Below are 21,434 nucleotides of genomic sequence, written 5' to 3' on the forward strand. Positions count from 1 at the left end.
CAACACACGCGCCTACAAACACGCGCACACACATACACACACACCCCTTTACATTATGGTGCACACACAAGCAATGCTTAAAGAAGAAGCACTTGCTCTCATTGTGGGTTTAAAAACACAGGGGACACGTAAACCTTGATGTGTGTGTGGAGTGTGTTAGTTTGTGTTTGAGAGTGCGTGCATGTGTGTATGCGTGCGTGTGTCTGTCTGTATTAGATAGGGCATAACATGGATAATTGCACTGTCCTAATCTGTACATTGCGCTAATCTTCTGACCGCCAGTAAAATGCTAAACGTCAATGAATGAATGCATTGAATAGAAAGGCCAATACCTTACACATACATACTCTTTTCAATGCTGTGTATTTTTCAACTGTTACACTCATCTTCGCATTTCAGTCGCGCTATAATGTAACAATTGAGCTCCCAATTTGTACGCACCCAATAACAATGGTACAGAAAAGCTAAAGCGAAGCAAACGTGAAGGCCCTCCACATTAACATGGTGTGTGGATGGAACACCAGCTCCTTATGCCTGACCGCCTGGCCTCCGAGACCAGCCCCCTCCCCTTGTTAAAACCAATAGCATCCATACTGGGCTGTCCATCTCCCATTCTCCTCGGGAGCGCCCAGTGGATTCAATAGATCCTGGTTAAGTAGGAGCACATGAAGCGAGTCGGGCCCCGGTGGGGGGTCAGGGGGGCACTCAGAGGGGTCCGGAGGCCACACCACGACACCGCCTGCTTCACCAGGGCGGGGAAGAAATCCCGTTGACGAAAGAAAAAAAAAAAGAAAAGCATGAGGTGGCTCAAAGGATGGGGTGTCAAAGGTCGCTGTGTTTACAATCTGCAGCTTGTCACTTGGTCAGAGGCAATTAGGCAGGGAGGCAGAGCGGGATCGTCAGGAGGGGGAGGGGGAGGAGGAGGAGCGGTCTGGCTCCCTTATCAACCATTTTAGTTCGGTCCTTACAGAGCATCACCCGGGTGATCCACCTCCATCTGGACCAAAGGAGCCGCACCTCCATTGAAACCCAATCCTAAGAGGATGAGAGCGTGTATGGGTGTGGGGGGTAGGGTGGTGGAGACGGGGTGAGAGGAGACGTTGCTGTTGTTGTAGTTGGGTGTGTTGTTGTTGCTTACAGGCCTCGTTCCAATCTCTCACTCACAAGGGTCGGCGACAGAGCTGCCCTGTCCACTAGCGAGCTACTGTTGACGCAGCGAAACGGAAAGAAAAAGAGGGCGGTGGAGCATAGGAAAGAGAGGGGGGGAGGGAGGCAGGGAGGGAGGGGGAGAGGGAGAGGGAGAGGGAGAGAGAGCGAGAGCGAGAGCGAGAGAGAGAGAGAGAGAGAGAGAGAGAGAGACCCCAGGTTGGATGGAAACTGAGTGGAGTGAGAGAGGAAGAGGTGAGGGTGAGAGGCTGGAGGAGGGAAAGATTAGAAGGAGAGCAAGAGAGATGAAGGGGGTTGGGCCAGATGACATGGATAGCAGAGAGGGAAGGAGAGTCGGGGGTAGGAGGCAGGGTGGGCTGAAGCGATGAGCAGATTCACATCGGACTGGTCAGTCTCTTGTATGTGCATCTTTCAGCAGCCTCTACTCTAGAGAGAGTGTGTTTGTGTGTGTCTGTGTGTGCGTGTGAGTGTTTGTGTGGATGGCCAGTCGGTGGTGCTAGTATCTGGTGTCGGCAGCCGGACTGGGACATAAATCAAGTGTGTCAGTTGGCTTCTGGTCACATGCTGCACAGCGGGGTAGCTTATTCTTTTTAATCTACTGTGACCCCACTTGTCATCTCTAGATGTGGCCCGCCTGTGTGCACTGGTGTGTCTGCCTCCATTTGTGCCACGAGCTACAGCTGCCCCAGACCCATACTCGAGTGTCGTTTTCTTGTTTAGGTTTTTCACGTTTGTAACTTTCACCGTAGCTCACCCGTTGACAACAACGACTCGGTATCGACCGCATCATCAAATCACACCACCTGCGATGGTATCGTTGTCATAACGACACAGCGACTGTCAGGGCGGACGTGTTTCACATCAGGAACCCGCGCAGTGTTTGGCCCATAAAGACGCCGCTGATGTTTGGCCATCCAATTAATCAGGGGCTGTAAACAACATCCAAACGGTGCACCCGTTGAATAGCCCATTAACTCTCCTTCGTTGGAACGTTCCACTGAGTGATCCCCACGGACAAACACACACACACATGCAGACACACACGCAAGCCGCCACATGCAGTCACACAAAAAAGCACAAACCCTCCAGACACACACACGCACCAAAAAACACACACAGACAGACACACAGACATAACCACCCACACCAGCCAAACACACACACACACGTACTCACGCACACACACACACACACACACACACACACACACACACACACACACACACACAACACACACACACACACACACACACACACACACACACACACAGTAGCACAACATTATTCTGCTGCAAGCAGCACCATATTCTAATCTGTCATACTCTGACCTGCGAGGAGGATCCAGCATTTGAAAGACCATTTGTTAACATAATGTAGTTTATAACTAAGCTCAAAAAAGAGATTGCAACACTATGGAAATAAAATGGATGTCGCGGACCCACATCCACAGAATAGAGGGGAAGAAGAAATTAGGGCGGGGGGGGCGGGGGTGGTGGGGGTGCCGGCGGTGCGTATTGGCTAATTCCAGCCAAGCAAGCGCAAGACTGTTGATAGCTGAGATAAATGGTGGGCTGCGCGCTCTGAACTCATTAGTCAGGAAGAATACGATCTGCAATGCATGTCGACTTATTGGCCGCCAGCGATGTGGTATCAGGGGGGGTGGGGGGAGGCTGACATACTGAATGATCCTACCCCTCTCCCAACTCAAGACCGAGTCGAATGCTTCCAACAGCCGTCAGCAAACCCCATGCCAGAGAGGGGGAAGTATGAGGGAAGGGAACGACAAAGGGAATAGCTTGGATAGTGGAGGCAGTAGATAGATTCTTTTTTTACTAACACACATGCACACACGCAAACATACACACACACACACATACGCCAATCTGCTAAACCAGGACACAGCCCTACTCCTTAACCTCTCCCCCCTAACAACAACGATATTATTGTTGCTGTATAGAACAAAAAAAGAGTCTTCTAAAGTGCACAGTATGAAGTCTCAGAAGCAGAAGAAATCAGAACGGGGCCCCGGGTGGAACCAATGCAAAACACCTAAAAACAAAAAAACACAAGGAACCTGCTTTTGCTCATGGGCAAAATATAAGCAGTAGCAGTGTGCCGTGATGATGTTAGCTAGGAGCTCAGCCAAAAGCGCACCCCGCTAATGAGGAGAAAACATAACTTAGAGAGAACGCCTTCTTCGGAAATATAAACAATATCTAGCGGCAAGTCTCAGTAAATGCGTTCATATATATTCATTGCAAATGAGACGGGTAGTCGACTCGCAGTTATTTTCCACCAACAACAAGTTTTCTGCAAATTACCAGTGAAAGAGAATAAAATGGCCGAACTCCGAAATAAAAGAAGAAAGAATCGCAAAGTAACGATCAACAGAGAGCTCATCTCGGATAAACCCCCTCAAAGATGCCTCCATGCCTCACCCCTAATGTGCTTTGTGTGTGAGGGGCTGGAAGGGATGATGTACCAAAGGAAATGGACGGGTGGGGTCGAAGTAGTGTTCAAAGTGGTGCCACTGCGACCCATTGAGAGCCAAGCAGCGCTGTATGTCAGAACTAAAGACGCTTCATCCGTTGTTGGCCGCTTGAAGCGTAGCCCGGAGCCAATCTACTCCCCGCGCTCGGGCAGCCATTATACTTTAGCCGCTGAGTGTTTATATGGAGGCTACGAAGCTCTAGTGCAGATCACCCAATCTGTAGCAGTGCGATGTTAAGAGTTAATGCCCAGAGTCAGCTCCTAGGGGCTGCATACCAAGTCATGTATGAGCGTGCTCAGCTGCGTGGGGGTCGGACGTGAGGACAGGCTGCCCGGGAAGGAGAAGCGATGACGGACATTAATAGAAGTATCGGACGGGCGAAAATTATAGAGCTGTTGTTTCTAGCTATCGATTGTGAGTTTGTACGAGTGTATTTGTCGGGTCGAACTACGAAAACATGCTCCCACAGTAAGAGAGTGTTATCAGTCATCTAAGAGGCAAAACTACTCTGAAATATATGGCGTAAAACACCGTTTTCGTGCGTCAAAGGTTTTCGGACCAGACTAGCATTTTTCGCCCACCTTTTCACCTTCCCAACACAGATCATTCACTGTTTCAGTTAATGCCTTTTCTTAAGCACACGTCCGGACACCTCAAGCCAACTGTGGATTACAAGTTCACAACAAAATATTAGAGCCATCATTTTCATTATGCCCATCTATAAAGAAACAATAGTTTATCTTATGAGCTCTCTTTTCAAAGATGGAAAGGGCCAGCTTAATTCAGACAGTAGGCCTAAACCTACCGCCACGCCGACCTACCGCTGCGAACCTGACCTCTCCTCTCTCCTCCTGCTAACAGCGCTATGTGCAACATTCCGTCTCCAACCACCCTTGAACATTGACGATTCCTATCTCACTTGTTACGGAAAATAATTCCTTTAAAACCCAGGGAGTACATCATGCATATCTCCACCGAGATGTAATCTCGCTTAGCCCGCCTGGCTTCCGCTTGAAAGTTCACAGAGGTCTGAGGAAGATTTGAGCACAACAGTTGGAGCCTTGAAAGAGCAGAGACACAGTGACGATGCTGAATATGGTCCTCTGCTTTAAGCAGTGTTTAATCAAAGTCAAGCCACAGCACAATGTGTGATGCAGAATACTCACACAAACACAAACACTCACGCACACCCTTAAGCTAAGAAAGCTGCTCTCTCCCTATACAGCATATTTGTTAAGGAATTTACAGTATATGCACTCGGATGGCCTTTGTTATAATTGGGCAGAGATGGGAAAAAAACGGGTTACTTGTTCATCCCTCAGCCTCTCCTCCCTCTCCCTTTCTCTCTCTTCCTCTGTCTCTGTAAAGGTCTGCTCATGCATGAGGAATCGTCTCGAGCAGTCCAACAATCAAGTGCAGAGATGTCTGCTTCAACAGTCATTCATTACCACCTTGCGGACCAGCCATTAGGCTGCCATGGGGACAGGAAGGGGGGAAGGGGGAGGGGGCACATGACAGTTAGGCACACACACAAACAAACATACAGAGACATTTGCATGGGTGGGAGTAGGGGGGTCGTGTGAGAGGAAGCTGAGGGCTGACCGATGAAGAGCTTGAGAAGGGGCTAGAGAGAGAAGGGCAAAAAGAGAGAGCGGGAACTGTCCAAGGTGCTAAAAGTAGCTGACGTTGTGACCCTGTATCCTCCCCACCTCAAACGTCAGCGCGCTTTAAACCTGCCTGTGTCGCAGCGGTGGCGGAGAGCCCCACTGTCACTTTCACCTTCAGCAGAAAACTCACTGCAGATAGCCGGCGGTATTCATGAAATGTCCAGGCCACCTCTCCCCCTCTCAAAATGAAAGCAGCATAATCCTCCTCTCAGTGCAGTTCAGTTAACCCGTGGTGTGGTGCCAGTGATTTGGGATTCAGTCCACAGATCCAGGCTCCGTTTCACTGTCTCATGCCACCGACTCAAAAAAGAAGATGACGAGAAAATTGCTCGTTAAAATATTTTTTAAATCCAAACTCCTACAGCTGGATTCCAGCCCTCTGGGACAGTGGCATTGGCTTGTGACACTATTTGCTAATCATCCCCACTCAGTTGCGCACAGACAAACATACACATAGAAACACACACACACACACACACACACACACACACACACACACACACACACACACACACACACACACACACACACACACACACACACGTGCACATGCACCCACACACACATGTGCAAACGCATTAATGGTTTGCCAAAGCCTGTATCGTGCCTGTGGGCTTTCCTGTCTATTGCTTTGCATTCTTGTCTTGATTCATTTATATGTTAATGCTTGCGCAGATCTTGTGCTTGTGTTATGGTGAATTGTGCTTGTATGGAAGCAGCACAGCATGGATTCTTAAATAATGAGGTCTTGTTTATAATAACATTACGTCTGATTCCAAAGGCAAGAATCAGTTAGATTGATCCTTACATGACATGGAAGAAGAAGTTATATTCTTTGTTACCATGTTCACCCTCTATCATCAGTTTTCGACAATTCAGAGTTTGGAAGTTGCCTTTATATTATTTCACATTCAGACCACTGTCAAAGGCAGAAACACATATCCCTTTAACTGTCGTCAAAAACAATTTTCAGTCGTCCAGTTCCACAGTCACACATGCAGACATCACAGCTTTAGGTAATGTTATGCAACAGGTCATCCAGTAACAACCTTGAAGTAACGGACTCCAATAACGGACTGTTCAACCGTGGATAGCGTCGACGGGGGAATGATGTCACGAATCCGTAAATAGGGGTCCTATTTTTCCCGCGCACTGCAGAGACCAGGCGGGTGTGGTGACTGCATTAAAAATAAGAGACCCCTAAAAAATGTCTTCGAGGCATTGTGTGTAGTAGACATTTTCGAGGCGGCACCTACTCCCTATTTTCAATCACCCTCTCTCCCAACACCCCTCCCCCAGCACGAACGTGCCCTGAAGTTCAAATCATTAATCTGTTGCCACGTCCATTTACAAAATTGCCGATCTCGCTTTGAGTCTCGCGCTGACAGCCACAAGGTGCCAAGTGACGGTGTGCCGTTGAGCGCGTCTCCCCAGCACCAGCCTGGCTACTAAACAGGGCTACACACGCACGCACGCACACACACACACACACACACACACACACACACACACACAACACACACACACACACACACACACACACACACACACACACACAGCGCTACAGCCTTGCTGCTGCACAATGGCACCATGTTACACATAAGCTTCTCCACCTGATAACCTCTTAGTATTCCGAACACACAGCCCACTTTGTGGGGGGAAATCTATGCCGGTTTCTTCCCCCCCCCCCCCCCCTGTATACCGGTCTCTTCTATGCGGCTTTTCGAGCCGAGTCTCGTTCATTTCATACGAGAACGACAACAGCATGGCAAATCAGCTCAATACAACAAGAAAATGCAGGTAAATGGCAAGTGGAATCACAGCGGTGGCATTTCCAGAACAACACTCGCATGCTCACACGGATAACTGACCTCCCAGTCTAACGAATCCCACTCTTCGGTAAACATCCGGAGGATTTCTGTTCATCCAAAAGCGTACTAAGCGCGGCGGCTGTACGGAACGACTGAGCGGTGTAATGCCATTGCGCCTTTAGTATTATCCTCATTAAATCAATTTCAACAGGGCACGTCGTCGAGGAGAAGGCATTTGCCGGAAAAAAAACGTTGCAAGAAAACGCCGAAGCCAACTTTACAAAAAAAAAAGAGCCGGAATAGATTCACGACGCTACTATGGTCGACGATCGAAGGTTGTTTTTTTTGGGATAGTCGACGAGGATTGGACCAATTAGCGCACCACTGGCGCTCGCGGGCGAATCGCTACTGACAAGCGCTACTTTCTATCGAGCATCGCTTCGATCTCAGCCGCCGCTCAGGGAAGAGGCGGCAGACTACACACCACGCAACTTCTCCGGTCCGACACGCACGGGGAGGGAAAGGATCGTATGGCGTATATATTCCACATCCAAAGAGAGAATCCCACCAAACGCGAGGGGGTGATCACCAAAAAAATAAATCCTTCCCCTCTCCAACCAGAGGATAATCAGGCAACCAAAAAAAAAAAAAAAAAAAGACCCAGCAATAAGTGCTTCTTCTTCTTCTTCTCGGAGCAGCACGTGACCCACGTCTGTTCCTTTGTGGGAAAAGGGATGCATTTGATCCATTATAGCACCAAGCAAGATAAAACAGCTAAGAGGTTTGGGACGTTGGGGTGGGGGGAGTTTAGATATCTCACAAAGTGTGCGTGTGTATTTGTGTTAGTGTGTGCGTGTGTGTGTGTGTGTGTGTGTGGTGTGTGTGTGTGTGTGTGTGTGTGTGTGTGTGTGTGTGTGTGCGTGCGTGCGTGCGCGTGTGGGGAGGGTCGGAGAAGGATGTTTTTTTCTCTCTTTTCCCTCGATAGAGTCTACTCACCATTAGCACAGCAAAGTTATTATGATGAGTGCAATGAATGGTGGTCGTGTTGCCCGCGGAGCCAGTTATGTGGCACCCCTCTGCCCGCCAACCACCGTGCCCATCGAGTAGGTCGAAATCCCAGTAGGCGGCAGTGGGGTCTACACCCAGTGCGAAGTGCCTGAGATTAATGGTAACGGATTGCACGGCGGTTCCGAGGATGCACCCATCTGCAAAACAAAATAAAACCAAACAATAAATAAACAAGTCAATGAGAGCAACACATGGAAATAAGGTGAAGGAAGTGCAGCGGGGGAAAGTGCGTGGGTTTGATATGCTAAAAAAAACATCAGTGGGAGACGCAGAGCCTTAGACATACAGTCGTCTCATTAGTAAAACACACACACACACACACACACACACACACACACACACACACACACACACCACACACAACACACACACACACACACACACACACACACACACACACCCACACACATTACGCGTGCATGACCACATGGATACAGTCACGCGTGCACAGTGCACATGTCGTGTTTTGCCTTTATGCAGATCACAAACACATACATAATATCCGCCTCACGTTGTTCCAGTCAACTCGCCGGCACCACACTTCGCTATACTGTTGTTTTTTTCCGGCTTATTAACACGCAATACAAAAGAAAATGAGTATGTCTGCTTCCAATCGGCTGCGTAAATTTAAATTTCCCCGACAGCATAGCTATGGGCAGGCGATATCGAGTCAACATCAAGGGTCCATATCAATAACTACAATGTTTAAAAACAAAGTTGCATTACAGTGCACAAAAAACCGCGTTGCATCAATGATGTCCACATTTAGCACAACAGCAGATTGACGTAATATCCATTCGCTAGAGCAAGCATGTTGTCTGAGCCGCTCGTGCAGCGTTGACATCACACACGCACAACATGATGATAAAAATGGATTTCCCCCCCTTACCTAATTTGGTGAAAGCAACTGGTGTTGAAACGCTCCTACGTTTCCCGTCATCTGCAAGATTTGACGAATTCCCCGTGCAAGGGAAGAGTTTCCCATTGCGAAAGACAATAAACTGCAGCTTGCAAGTGGAGTTATCAACAGATTGCACCGCGGAGGAGACAGGCGGAGCAGCCAGCGGTACATGGATCGAGGCGACTGCCACTGAGTTCTGCGGATGAAACAAAAAAAAGAAAAGGGAATAAAAATTAAATAATGACACAGATGTGTAGGGGAGGGGAGGGGGCGAGGTTGCTCTGTTAGAGAAATACTCTCGATTTGGCGTTTCTCGCCTAAGACTGAACGGAGAGACCTGAAGTGGTCAGGGAACGAGCATCACGCGGTAGGTTTAAAGTGCTCTCTGCGCCTACTTGGTCAGGCGCCCTGCCGCAGAAGGGGAAATGGTTCCTACCATCTCAGCTCGAGGGCACATCAACACCGCGGCTTGATTTAAAGAGACAACCGGTCTGACTTTATCTTCTTCTGCCATCTATAAACTCTACACGAAATATATATATATATTGATATGCTATATATTTACAAGCCACATATATACATGCATATATAATATATATAATATATAATATATATATATATATATATAATATATATATATCCCATGTATATTTTCTGTGTGAGGCTTCATGGAGAAGAGGGGCTTCAGAAGGAAAGCATTGTTCCAGGGCTGTGTGTGTTGAACACATTGAGCTGGCCTGAACTTAAGACTCAGGACCAACAAGCACACAAGAGGTCAATGCTGCCTGTTAAACTATAATGTCATGTGTTTATATTGAAATATAATCATGGTACATATTGTCTGTACAACACTTTTTGCATGATTCTTCAATCCTGAGCGAGGAACTTTAAAGGTGCCCTTACATCGTTGGGGATAGCTCCCACAGCCGTTTACCAATCAAAGATAATGTTGATGATTCACGCTCCTTGTCAACTCAGTCAGTTTCTTGTTTGTTTTTCTGGCTTCACTCTCATCATCCTCCACCGTGAAAGAATCAGCACTTTAAACTCGGAAGAGGAGAGAGTGAGTGTGTGTGTGTGTATGTGTGCACGAATATCTGTGCGCACGTGCGTGCGTGTGTGTGTGTGTGCACGTGAAAGTGTGTCTGTGTGTGTGTGTAGGCTTTATAGCAATGTATACGCCCACAGCATGGCCTTACATCGTTTAGGGTGCAGTCTCTAGAGGCGTAAAACGGAACAATCCCGTCTTGGCAGAGTGAAGCAGCCAAATTTGTTAATCGTGTGGAACGCGTGCTCCTCTCTCGCTCTCTCTCTCTCTGCTCTGAATGATGCGACCATAGCGGAATAGCGTCACCCGGGCCATGTCCCCGCCCCTCACCCTGGGAAGGGGCGGCACCCAGCCAGAGGAGCAGGGGGCTATCTGGATGTTCCATCCCCCCATGTGTAAAGGGACACAATCGGGGGGGGGTTGGGGTCTCTCCGGACCACCACAGCCCCCGCCTGCTGTGTAATGGAGCCACCGGTGGCTTCACTGTCTGGGGTTTGTTAGCCGTCGCTTTTTGCATCGACTCAAACTTGGAGAGCAATTGATTTTCACTCTGCCGCCATTTCTCTGCATGTGTGCGTTTTGTGTGTCTGTGCGTACACGCACGTGTGTGTATAAGCACATGTGCAAATACACATTGCCAGTATCTAGGTGAACTGGATCCAAGGTGAAGTGGCAGGAGGGAAAAAGAAAGAGAAACCAAAGCCGCGTTAAGATTTATGTCGCTCAGTTTATTTTTCCCATGTAGGCTCTCATTCAGAAGCCACTCCGAGATGGGGCAGCGGGGGGGGGGGGGAGAGAGGTTGAGAAGATTGCTGCCTTGATACGGTGCTTGATGCATGAGCGCCACAGAAGTGCCTCCACACTTCTGAAGAGCGGTTTTGATCTTATTCGATCTCTTCTCATTGTGAAGGCTCGTGTCCGGTCGACCTCGCCACAACACAACTCACAGCCATGTCTCGCAATCGCCTTCTCCATCTTCCATCCCCCTTTCATCCCTATCTCATCAAAGGGACAGGCACCCCCGAAAACACACGCTACCCCAACACCGCCGCTCGGGGTCGGGGTCCCCTGAGTGAGGAACTATCTACAATCCCCCACATCCACCCGCGTTAAAGAAAAAGAACGAAATCTCCCATAAACACTGCATCAGTAGCACAAGGGACCTGAAACCAGCTGATTTAGCTGGTTGTGACACAGCCGTTTGACACCCCATCCCCGCCCAAAGGCCCTGCCCCTCAGGGGATGAGGTATGCTATCCCCTTGGCAACCATAATCAAACTCTCTCTCTCTCTCTCACCTTCATAAGCAGCCCTCCCTTGTTTTTCCCCAGCACTCATCGTTGTTTTCCTTGCAGAGGGCACCCAGCTGAATGTCAGCAGTCACCTATCTCGGTCGCTTACCGCACACATCCTGCAGTCCCTCCCTCTCCATCCCCCCCCCCCCCCCTCCACGAGACACCCATACCACCCATCACCCACCAACCCCCTCCCACTGCATCCTCCCCTCTCTCCCCTTGCCTGATCCTCACCGAAGTGCAGAAATGTGCAGTCGCCTGACGATGGAAGACCTCTGGGGGAGGGGGGGGAATTCGACAGCACCAACTTTAGTTCTCGACCCCCAAAGGTGATGGAATTGGAAGCCAGAGTAATCTTTTTTGTGTGTGTGTGTGTGTGTGGTGTGTGTGTGTGTGGTGTGTGTGTGTGTGTGTGTGTGTGTGTGTGTGTGTGTGGTGTGTGTGTGTGTGTGTGTCCACACGCCAGTCAAGATCATGGGTTCAATCCATTCAGATTTGCTGGTGGGTGTGAGAAGTGCCCAGCCGTACAATGACATCATGAGGGCCTTCACTCTGTACCTCCGCGTTAAAACACTGCTTCCCCGCCTATCAATTAAGGATTGATTGTCAAAATGTCAAACCTGTAAGTGCATTTCGTTTCTGTTAGTGGGATTGTACATGAAAGCAGTGAATAATGCCTTTTTCCCCCAAATTAAACAAGAGCCAGTAAATAGGCCTTTGTAAAAGCTGCTTGCATTTGAATATGTTGAATTTGAATATGTAAGCCTTAAAAAAACGAACTGATTTTGCCCAAAAGCGATTGCCTGGGTTGAGGCTTAAAGAACCTATCCACTCTCAAGTGTTTCCATGACGTACAGGGAGAAATTAAACACACGCGGTTGCCATGCCAACAGGCTTTCCATTTTACTATGCACGGCGTGTTGGTGTGGAGGGTGAGGCAGGGGATGGAGGGGGCGGGGGGGTGTATGGGTGTATGTTGGGGGCCATTAGAACAGATTTAAGAGGGTCGTAAAGTACACCAGTCAGTTAAACATGGCTCAGACTTCACCGTCAGAAACACTTCCCCTCTGCCAGCTCGAACAGCAGCTCAGACACTGTGGAGACATGGTGGTGTGTGCTTGTGTGTTGTGTGTTGTGTGGTGTGTGTGCATGTGGGTGTGTGTCTGTGTCTAAAGGAGGCTGTGGGGATGGTGGTGGTAACAAGAGATTTTGATTGGTACACATGAATATTAAGGAAGATGGGAATTTGAGAATCGTTGCAAAACATTAACCCAAGAATACATCCAAAAGTAATTGGTTTAATCAAAGCTGCAGTCAATAAAAATGAATGAACACAAATATGTGAGTTGGCAATGCTTGAAGATGTTGGCTGCAGTGTTATTGATTCAAAGCCCCAAAAGAGGCAAGTATGAGAAGAGAAAACATCTGATATTGGCTCTGTTTTAAATATGGGCTTTCAGCATTTTCAAGTGAGGTTCTTCCAATTATCTGTGGGTTTGCGTACAATATTTGTTGCTAATAGACTTTTTCCTCAGTCTCTTAGAATGATGATAAGATGATCACATAATTACACAGCATGTGGACAACAGAGACCAATATTAACAATGACAGAGCATGCATGTATAAAGTTCATAGTATTATTTTTAACATATTTATTTCTTAGAATCATTGGGAAAATGAGTTGTTTAACTATTAATGTAAATATTAAAAAACATACTCAATCAAAAATGTCCCTTCATATTGTGAATCCAAAAGCGATGTTTCCATTCATTATTTCATAGTTATTGCATTAAAATCTTCAAAAATAGAATGAACATTATAGGCTCTTTCGTCGCCAGAAAAACAAATTCAAATCCTGAAAGTTTTTCCCCAATTCATTGTCAACATCGACATTCCGATCTCAGTTCAAAGCGTCAAGATAAGATTAGAACTTGGGGTCAGCTCATTCTGTAGTCAAGATTATTCACGTTGGAGTGTATATCCTTGAGTGTTTGTCTTTTGGTACAATTTTGGCCACACAAAACATGAATGCAGCGCTTTCACGTTGGCAGAAGAAATAATAGTTGCACTCTGTCCAACATTCGGATAAGCACGTCAACCAATCTGAATCAGCTGCTCCTCCGGGTTCCAGATATGAATGAGCTTGTCAACCAATCACAATGCGGCTACTCCTCTGGGTTCCAGATATGGATTAGCTTGTCAACCAATCAAAATGCGGCTACTCCTCTGGGTTCCAGATATGAATGAGCTTGCAGAATAAGAGTGTGGTTGCTGCTACGCCCCACGACATTCATATTCACCTTAAAGGCAGGTAAGGGATCGGCTTCCTGAGGGGAAGCTAGAGCGATGCAGCTCTCTTATATCTGCTTATATATTTATTTGTCAGTTATGCACATTTCACTGTGTCCTTTTGATGGGTTTCTAAGTGCTTGGAATATACGGGCAAAGATATTTTGTGTTGGCGTTAAGTTGTGGAAATTATGTGATTCCTTGCGGCCGTGGGTGGGGGGATTTTCTTCATGTGATGTCAGGCAGCTGAGGTTCCAACAGTGAATAAATAAGAGACTTTTTGTTATGGTTGAGTGAGCATTTCACCCATGAATTGCCCTTTTTTTGGAATGTGCCCAGATCTTGTTTTCCTATCCCTGTCACATCTCTCTCTGTCTCTCTCCCTTCTCTCTTTCCCTCTCTCTCGCTCCAGGGCTGTTGGGCAGGATTAACGGGGAGGTCATTTTGTTGCAGCATAACAGTTGGCTATCGCGGTGAGAATGTAAGCTAGGGGTGGCCAGTGGCCTGGGGGCCCTCAAGGGGGCTAACTGGGGGGATGTGGGGTCTTCTCAGTTTGGACAGCTTCGTGGAGGGAAACACAGCTACACAACAGACCACCGTGGTAAACCAAACACCCATGAATCATTTATTCCACCCTCAGTTTCCCTCGTTTGAAACAGGAACAAGAATGCATGGATGAAGCACATGATTAGTTTGTTCATGAACTGAACCTTTACCGATTCAAAGCTGCATGCGACGGTGACGCAACATCAGTGACGCGCCATGAAACATCACTGGTTCATCTGATCAGAGCTAGCTGTGAGTCCCTGTAAGCGCATCATAAGGTGTGCTGCGTTCCAGTTCAACATCATGATTAAAGTGGATCTTAATTTAAAAAAGAGGAGTGAAACCCTGAAGGCCGCACAGGGGCGCTTTTGCAGAATGTTCTTTCAGATGCATGCCTGAGTTGGAGATTAATGTGAACTGCTGTGCACGGCATATATTGAATCATTCAATTACCTCCCAGTGTCCATTTGATGTTCCCTGTGTGCCGTGTTTACCACACATGTCTTTATTGCGTGGGATGGGAGCCTGCTCGCCCAAAATTGCAGTCATTTGTGCCATCCTAACGGGTGGCAATTCCAGTTGCATGTAGCGTCTATAATGCATCACCGTTAAGGGCTCACAAAGGATCAAATCCTACAAAACCCCTCCAAATAATAGGGGCCGATGAACCATCTCCACGGCAACGAGGTACTTAATGGTAAATACATGAACCCAGCCATGCCTGTCACACAAAGACAGACGTGTCCACGTGTGTACATGGTGGCCAGCAGCCCTCTGCATGATGCATTGAGGTCATCATCAGGTGGTAATAACCAGTGAGACCCCATGCTCCTCAGAGCGAACCTCTCTGTTCCCTGTTCACGATTCAGTGGCCAGGAGGTATAGCCAGCGTTCAATTCTTTCTCTCTTTTTTTTTTTTGTTCAAGTGTCGCCATGGTAACCGCGGCACACGAAACTGCGTGACTTAACAATTTCCTCTTGGCCCCACCGGGAGAGGAGAGGGGATGATGGTGGGTGGGTTGGGGTGGGTGGGGGTCTCCTTATTCGGGACCATTACATGGAAACTGAAAACATGAATATGCATGAGCTGTGTGAACCGAGGTGTAGGTTATTCACCAGGTGGCTCCCCGGCTGAACCAATGTGTTCCAGGATGTTTTTGGAAGCCGCCTGCCGCAAAACCAACACAAAAATTAAACCATCAAACTGTCAGAGTTAATATCTGTTTTTTTTGCTTTACAGTGAACCTGATTTAATATTCATGTGTCAAGCACTGAGTAAATATGATATTTCATTGAAAACAAGATACCGCTGCTTACAGTGGAGGTCTGGGGATATTTGCATATTAATGCTGGAGTGTCATCTTTTTTTATGGTTTTATCCGAAACACACACACACACACACACACACACACACACACACACACACACACACACACACACACACACACACACACACACACACACACACACACACACACACACACACACAAACTTATTCAAACTAGGATGGATGAGCAGTGTGACAGAGGTTGCCCTCTGCATGGCAAAGATATGTCTAAGAGCAGAGGGAGGAAAAGAGAAAGAAACAGAGCTTTGCAGATGAATCTTACACATGCACACGCTGACATGCATGCACACACACACACACACACACACACACACACACACACACACACACACACACACACACACACACACACACACACACACACACACACACACACACACACACAAAATTCTAATCAACTCAGCCTCACGTCTGCAGTGCCATCACTGTGTTTGATGGAGCCACAAGTCAACTGGTTCCAGCCAGGCCTCATGGCGGTGAACAAACCCAGGCACGTGCACACCAACAGCAATGCGCATGCACACACACACACACACACATACACACACACACACACACACACACACACACACACACACACACACACACATACACACACACACACACACACACACACAGGAACCTGTCAGCCAGCACCGTCAGCTATCAGCTCTAGTGAGGAACTTGCAAAGGTAAATCAGTTCTACAGCCGGGAGTGTAAAAGCTGAGACACAGTAGTGAAGGCAGCACGCGATAACAGTGTGTTCACGATTACCCTACGTTTTTCCCCATGGTGTTCGCTGCACCGAGCAAATTACTTATACCTAATATAATATTCATGTTAATGTGCGGAGCCCTTGTATCAATCCAGGTTTTGTCTTAATTAACCTGTTGCTGCTTGTGTGTGTGTCATTTACATGGTACGATGGCACGGTTTGTTTAATCTAAGCAATTATTTTCTTTTAACAAAAAGCTTTCATCGATTAATGAGGAATCAAGTCTAAATTTCACCGGCGCGAAGAGCTGGCCATTTTGTTTTCTTTAAAAGGTGACACATTATACCACTAGGTGTGATTAGCCGTTACAAGCCGTTTTCAACTTTGCCTCTTCTGACATCACAAGTGGGCGTGTCCACCTAGATGTATGATTGATAGATGAGCAACGTTTGAAAAAGCAGATTTTCAAAAAGGCTTGTACCGGCTAATCACACTTACACCTGCTGGTATAATATGTCACCTTTAAGCTACCATTTGTATGGTCTAAATCTGGCAAACAATTTTCTGCTAATGGTCGTTCTGTCTTGCGTTTGAACCCTTTGAGAGAAGCGGAGGACATGGGGGAAGGAGGAGATCTGGGTACCAGGGTGAGGGGAAGGGAGACATAATAATAGCAGGGCCAAGTGCTGTGTATTTATGGCACATTGTTAGCATATTAATCCGTAGCCACTAATCCTGGGGCTACACGAAACCAAACGGTAATGGCTGTAACGGTCATCTTCATCACATCAGTTGGATTACAGAATGAAGAGCGGTGAAACAAACTGCCCAGCAGAACGTTCATTACAAAATCTGTTTGTTTTTATTGCTAGAGTCATAGTATATATCCCATTCCAATCAGAGCAAAGTGATGTTGTAAAGCTTTGTTTTGGTGTGTGTGTGTGTGTGTGTGTGTGTGTGTGTGTGTGTGTGTGTGTGTGTGTGTGTGTGTGTGTGTGTGTGTGTGTGTGTGTGTGTGTGTGTGTGTGTGTGTGTTTATTTGTATAGAGACTTTTCAATTAGGGAGTGTATTAACGGTGTTTTACAAAATATACACATAAACCGTGAACATTGGACCATGAACAGCCTTCTTTTGTGCATGGGCGGCAGATAAAAAACTAATTTAATTTTACTTCTGGCAACAACCACAACAACAATAATAACACAATAAATAAGAATAAAAATAATCATACGATGACTAATGACACAATTATATTCATATTCATATTTCATACATTTCTAATAAAAAGACAATTGAAAAATCAATTGTTCAGCTGTAGACAAAACAATCCCAAAGTTAAGCTATGCAAAAGGTTCTGGAGGAGAAGACTGCTGTTAGAGCATGAGACAGGGACAGATGTTATATTCTCCTGTCACCCTTCATTTTTCCCAGGAACCTGGCCGAATGGTGGTGAACATACGGGAGCTACGGTATGGTATTGGCTGGTGATTTGGCTTTTGACTGTTGCAAAGGTAGTGACATTTGTATCGGGATGGCATGGGCAGTCAAAATCGCTTTTTCTCAAAGTGTTAAAGCAAGGCACTCAGAAAGAAAAACCTTCTCACTGCCAGGGTATAAAGCCACATTTAGCCAGCACCAGGAATCGGTGGTTTAAGTACAATATAGCACTAATGGATGGCACATACAGCGTATATCCAATTTTCTTTTTCATTTACTTTTATCTTTTAACAGGGACATTGCTAGAGTCATCACTTTATATCCCATTCAGTTCAGAACAAAGTGAATGTTGTCAACCATTGCGATTTTTGTGTGTGTGTGTAAATATGTGTGCGTGAGTGCGAGTGTGTGCATGTGTGTCTGTGTATGCGCGTGTGCCTGCTTGCCTCCATGCACGTATGCATGCATGCGTGCGTGAGAGAGATCTAGAAACTGTGAAGATCAAGGACTAGCCTATAGGTCAGCCAGGGCAGGATTTACAGCATCTCTCCGGGGCCTAAACGCACATCCCTTTAATCGATGGTTGGGCCATTACCATAGTCCACCCTGCTACTGCGGCTGCTTCCTCCCCCCCCCCTCTCCGCCCCTCCCCCTATTGCTCCCTCACCCCCCTCTACCACTACCACTGGATCAATGGCCTGTCCCTTCAGAAGAAGCCCACCACAGGGTAACCAGCGGAACCACGACCAATAGGCCCTTACACTCCCTCACAATTGTCCTGAGGGGGGGAAGACGCCATCTTGGTCTTACGAACGCAGACCTCAGGCTGAAAGCGAAAGAACAGGGGCACACAGGCGTGGTGCCGGGAGTTTATCATCTTTGCCATTGAGCATGGAAAGGGTGATGCTATGAAGGTATACAGATGGGATACAGATGTGCACCAGCTCATCCAGACCAATGTAATGCTCACAGAGAACGCTACTCGATTCTAATCCGCCACACTCTCACCGAGGGCTCCCCCGCGCCTCCTGGGGGAGGGAAGGAGCAGAGTGTGGCACCAGAGAGAGGGAAAGCGCTTGCAGAAAGCCCCCGCTCCGTTCCAAAAGTAATCTACCGTAGACCAAATATTACCTCTGTGAGCTAAATGAAGCGTGATCGTCGTTTTGACTATGAAATTCAAGGACTGTGAAGAGAAACTATGGCTTTGAATCAATATTTCCCAGTGAAAATGTGTTATTTATGAATGTAAATGCTTGGCATACGTTCAACTTTTCCATCAGCCATATGAAGATTAGTATTACTGGCAGACTTGAAAGACTTTATACCTTGACATGGCTCCCCGCAACTCTGACCTATATAAACAGAGGCAGTCGAGGAAATTGGAGGAATTATAGAATAGAATAGAATAGAATAGGATAGCATACAAAATAATAGATTACAATTATTTTGTCCAGCCTTGGCCTATATGTCGCTATTGGTCTCACCTGAGACATAAAAACAGAACATTACATTCAGAAACATATCACATAAAACAAATAAGTTAAGTTTTAAAGTAATAAAGTAAATAAACGGGGTAACAGGTGAGCCTTGCAAGGTGGGCTTGTCAGTTAGTGATCTATGTTTACCTAACCACATCCAATCTCATGGCAATGACATCATCCTTTGGATCGATTGAGCTGTCGCCAAACAGATTGAATCCATTTTATTACTTGTTGTCAGTTAAATGACCTCATCATTGGGGGCTTCTTAGGTAATGTGACCATTAACATGAGTTATTGTGTTGGAACAGATTCATCCGGGGAACTCGTAGGGTTCCACTCGAGCTCCGAGCGAAGCCCAAATTGTGCAATGGAACGGCCTGCGAAACATAGAGTGTGGATATGTTCACATCCCGGGTCTTATTGCTCGATTCAGATTTGTTTTTGCCACAGATCTCATCTTTCGCATGCCAGAAGATTGGATATGAGACACACATATGAAAGTGGCACGAATCCAATTTGACAAGATTAGATTCCGTGTGCTATTTGCTGTTCACACTGATGCGGTTACATGGACCCAAACCTAACCTGATTGGATTCACTGCAGCCTCTACAGCAAACACGGCCACACTTTGGGACCTAAAAGCTCTCCTCGCCGTGTTTAAGGAAACCCTACTCACACTGTACTGAGAATAAATCAGCCGGTTGATTTACTCACACAGAGCGCAACAGGACCACAGAACCCACCCTGCTAACCTGGCCTTAATTGCCACCTTTTAACATCAATTGAAAAGCGGGATGAGCCACAATCCTTCTTGATCCTAGCTTTGCAGGTTTGTAAGAAAGAGCCGGTAGGATAGCGAGCGGAGAAGGAGACAGCGATTGGCTTTGTTGTTGATTGATTTCCCACTTGTTCCTGGCTGGACTGCACAAACCGTGATTTAGCGCACCTCTATAGCTTAGAAACGCAGAAGCTGGTGTTTTCTTTATTCTTGAGAGACAGTCTCGGGTGACGCTGAATATATGGACCATGGATGTCTTCTGAATGACGTCCACACACTGAAGCCCTGGTGCCAGAGTCCCAGGGCTGTGAAAGCGAAGGCTTTGCCTTCCAGAGACAATCTATATAATGCTGATACTTTGCATAATATTTTCAGGGCATGTTATGAACGTAAATAAATGAGTATATAGGTTCTAATCCGGCAGACTATGAGATAACCAATGACAATGGGATTCACCCACACCGAAGGAGAGCTGCCTGGACACATTTTGAAACCGTTTGCTAAAAAAATAAATTGACTCTCTGGTTAGCTCATGAATAAGTATCTTCATCCTAGTTCCTATTTTTGTCCATATAATTATGGGAACGGTGGCAACCGTCAGCATCTCAGTCTTTCAGGTCCTGCTCTGTTGCACATTTAATTTATCTCCGGTCTCTACAAATGGAAGATGTGAAGGTTTTAGGTGGGGGAGGGGCTGAGCCACCTAGCTTGTGGGGTGAAGCTAACAAGCTTTGACTACGTAAGGCCAGATGCCTCTGAATACCAGGCTACTACGGAGCCAATAGCGACCTTCTACCACAATAGCCATTACGTTAGGCCAGAAACACTGTTCATTGCAACACCCACTGCCATTGCAGTAAAATATCCCATTTCAGACCAGAACTTTCTTCACATCATTCACCATTTCCAATCCACTCTACAATATATTCCCGCGAATTAGTGCACATGTGCTTAATCTACTTATATATGTGTGCTCTTGGACGTAGAAATATCCTTTAAAAGGATGGCATTCCTGTAATTAGTGCACATGGGCTTAATGTACTTCATATATGTGTGCTCTTGGACAAAGAAAAATCCTTTAAAAGGATGGCATTCCTGTATCCGGTGCGATTGTGTCTTCCTATTCATGTGACCGGGATCGCTTTGGGACTCTCAGCTGTTGGTAAGAGCATTCTCCCATGTTCCTGTGTCACTCATCCCCCAGAGGAGTGGCGGGGGGTGGGAGATTAACACCCTGGGTGCACTCTCTCGGCTGACATCTCCATCCCAAACGAGACATTATCTGGCGCTCCGTCTGCGGCACTTTGACCCTGACTGGCCTCCTCCGCTGTGGCCCCAGTAAGGACTAAAGAGCCCGTGCCGTATCGACCCCCCCCCCCCCCCGCCGCCCTCCCTACACCATCAGCTAAGT

General features: G+C 46.9%; 1 protein-coding gene across 1 annotated transcript in view; it reads right to left on the reverse strand.

Annotated features, from left to right (window-relative positions):
- Window positions 1-21,434, reverse strand: part of adgra1b (adhesion G protein-coupled receptor A1b) — a 132,327-nt gene that overhangs the window by 34,633 nt on the left and 76,260 nt on the right. The window contains 2 exon segments of the mRNA XM_030379055.1: window positions 8,133-8,341; window positions 9,094-9,301. Of these exon segments, the coding sequence (XP_030234915.1) occupies window positions 8,133-8,341; window positions 9,094-9,301 (417 nt within the window).

Source organism: Gadus morhua, chromosome 15 (assembly GCF_902167405.1).
Source record: "Gadus morhua chromosome 15, gadMor3.0, whole genome shotgun sequence".
NCBI lineage: Eukaryota > Metazoa > Chordata > Actinopteri > Gadiformes > Gadidae > Gadus > Gadus morhua.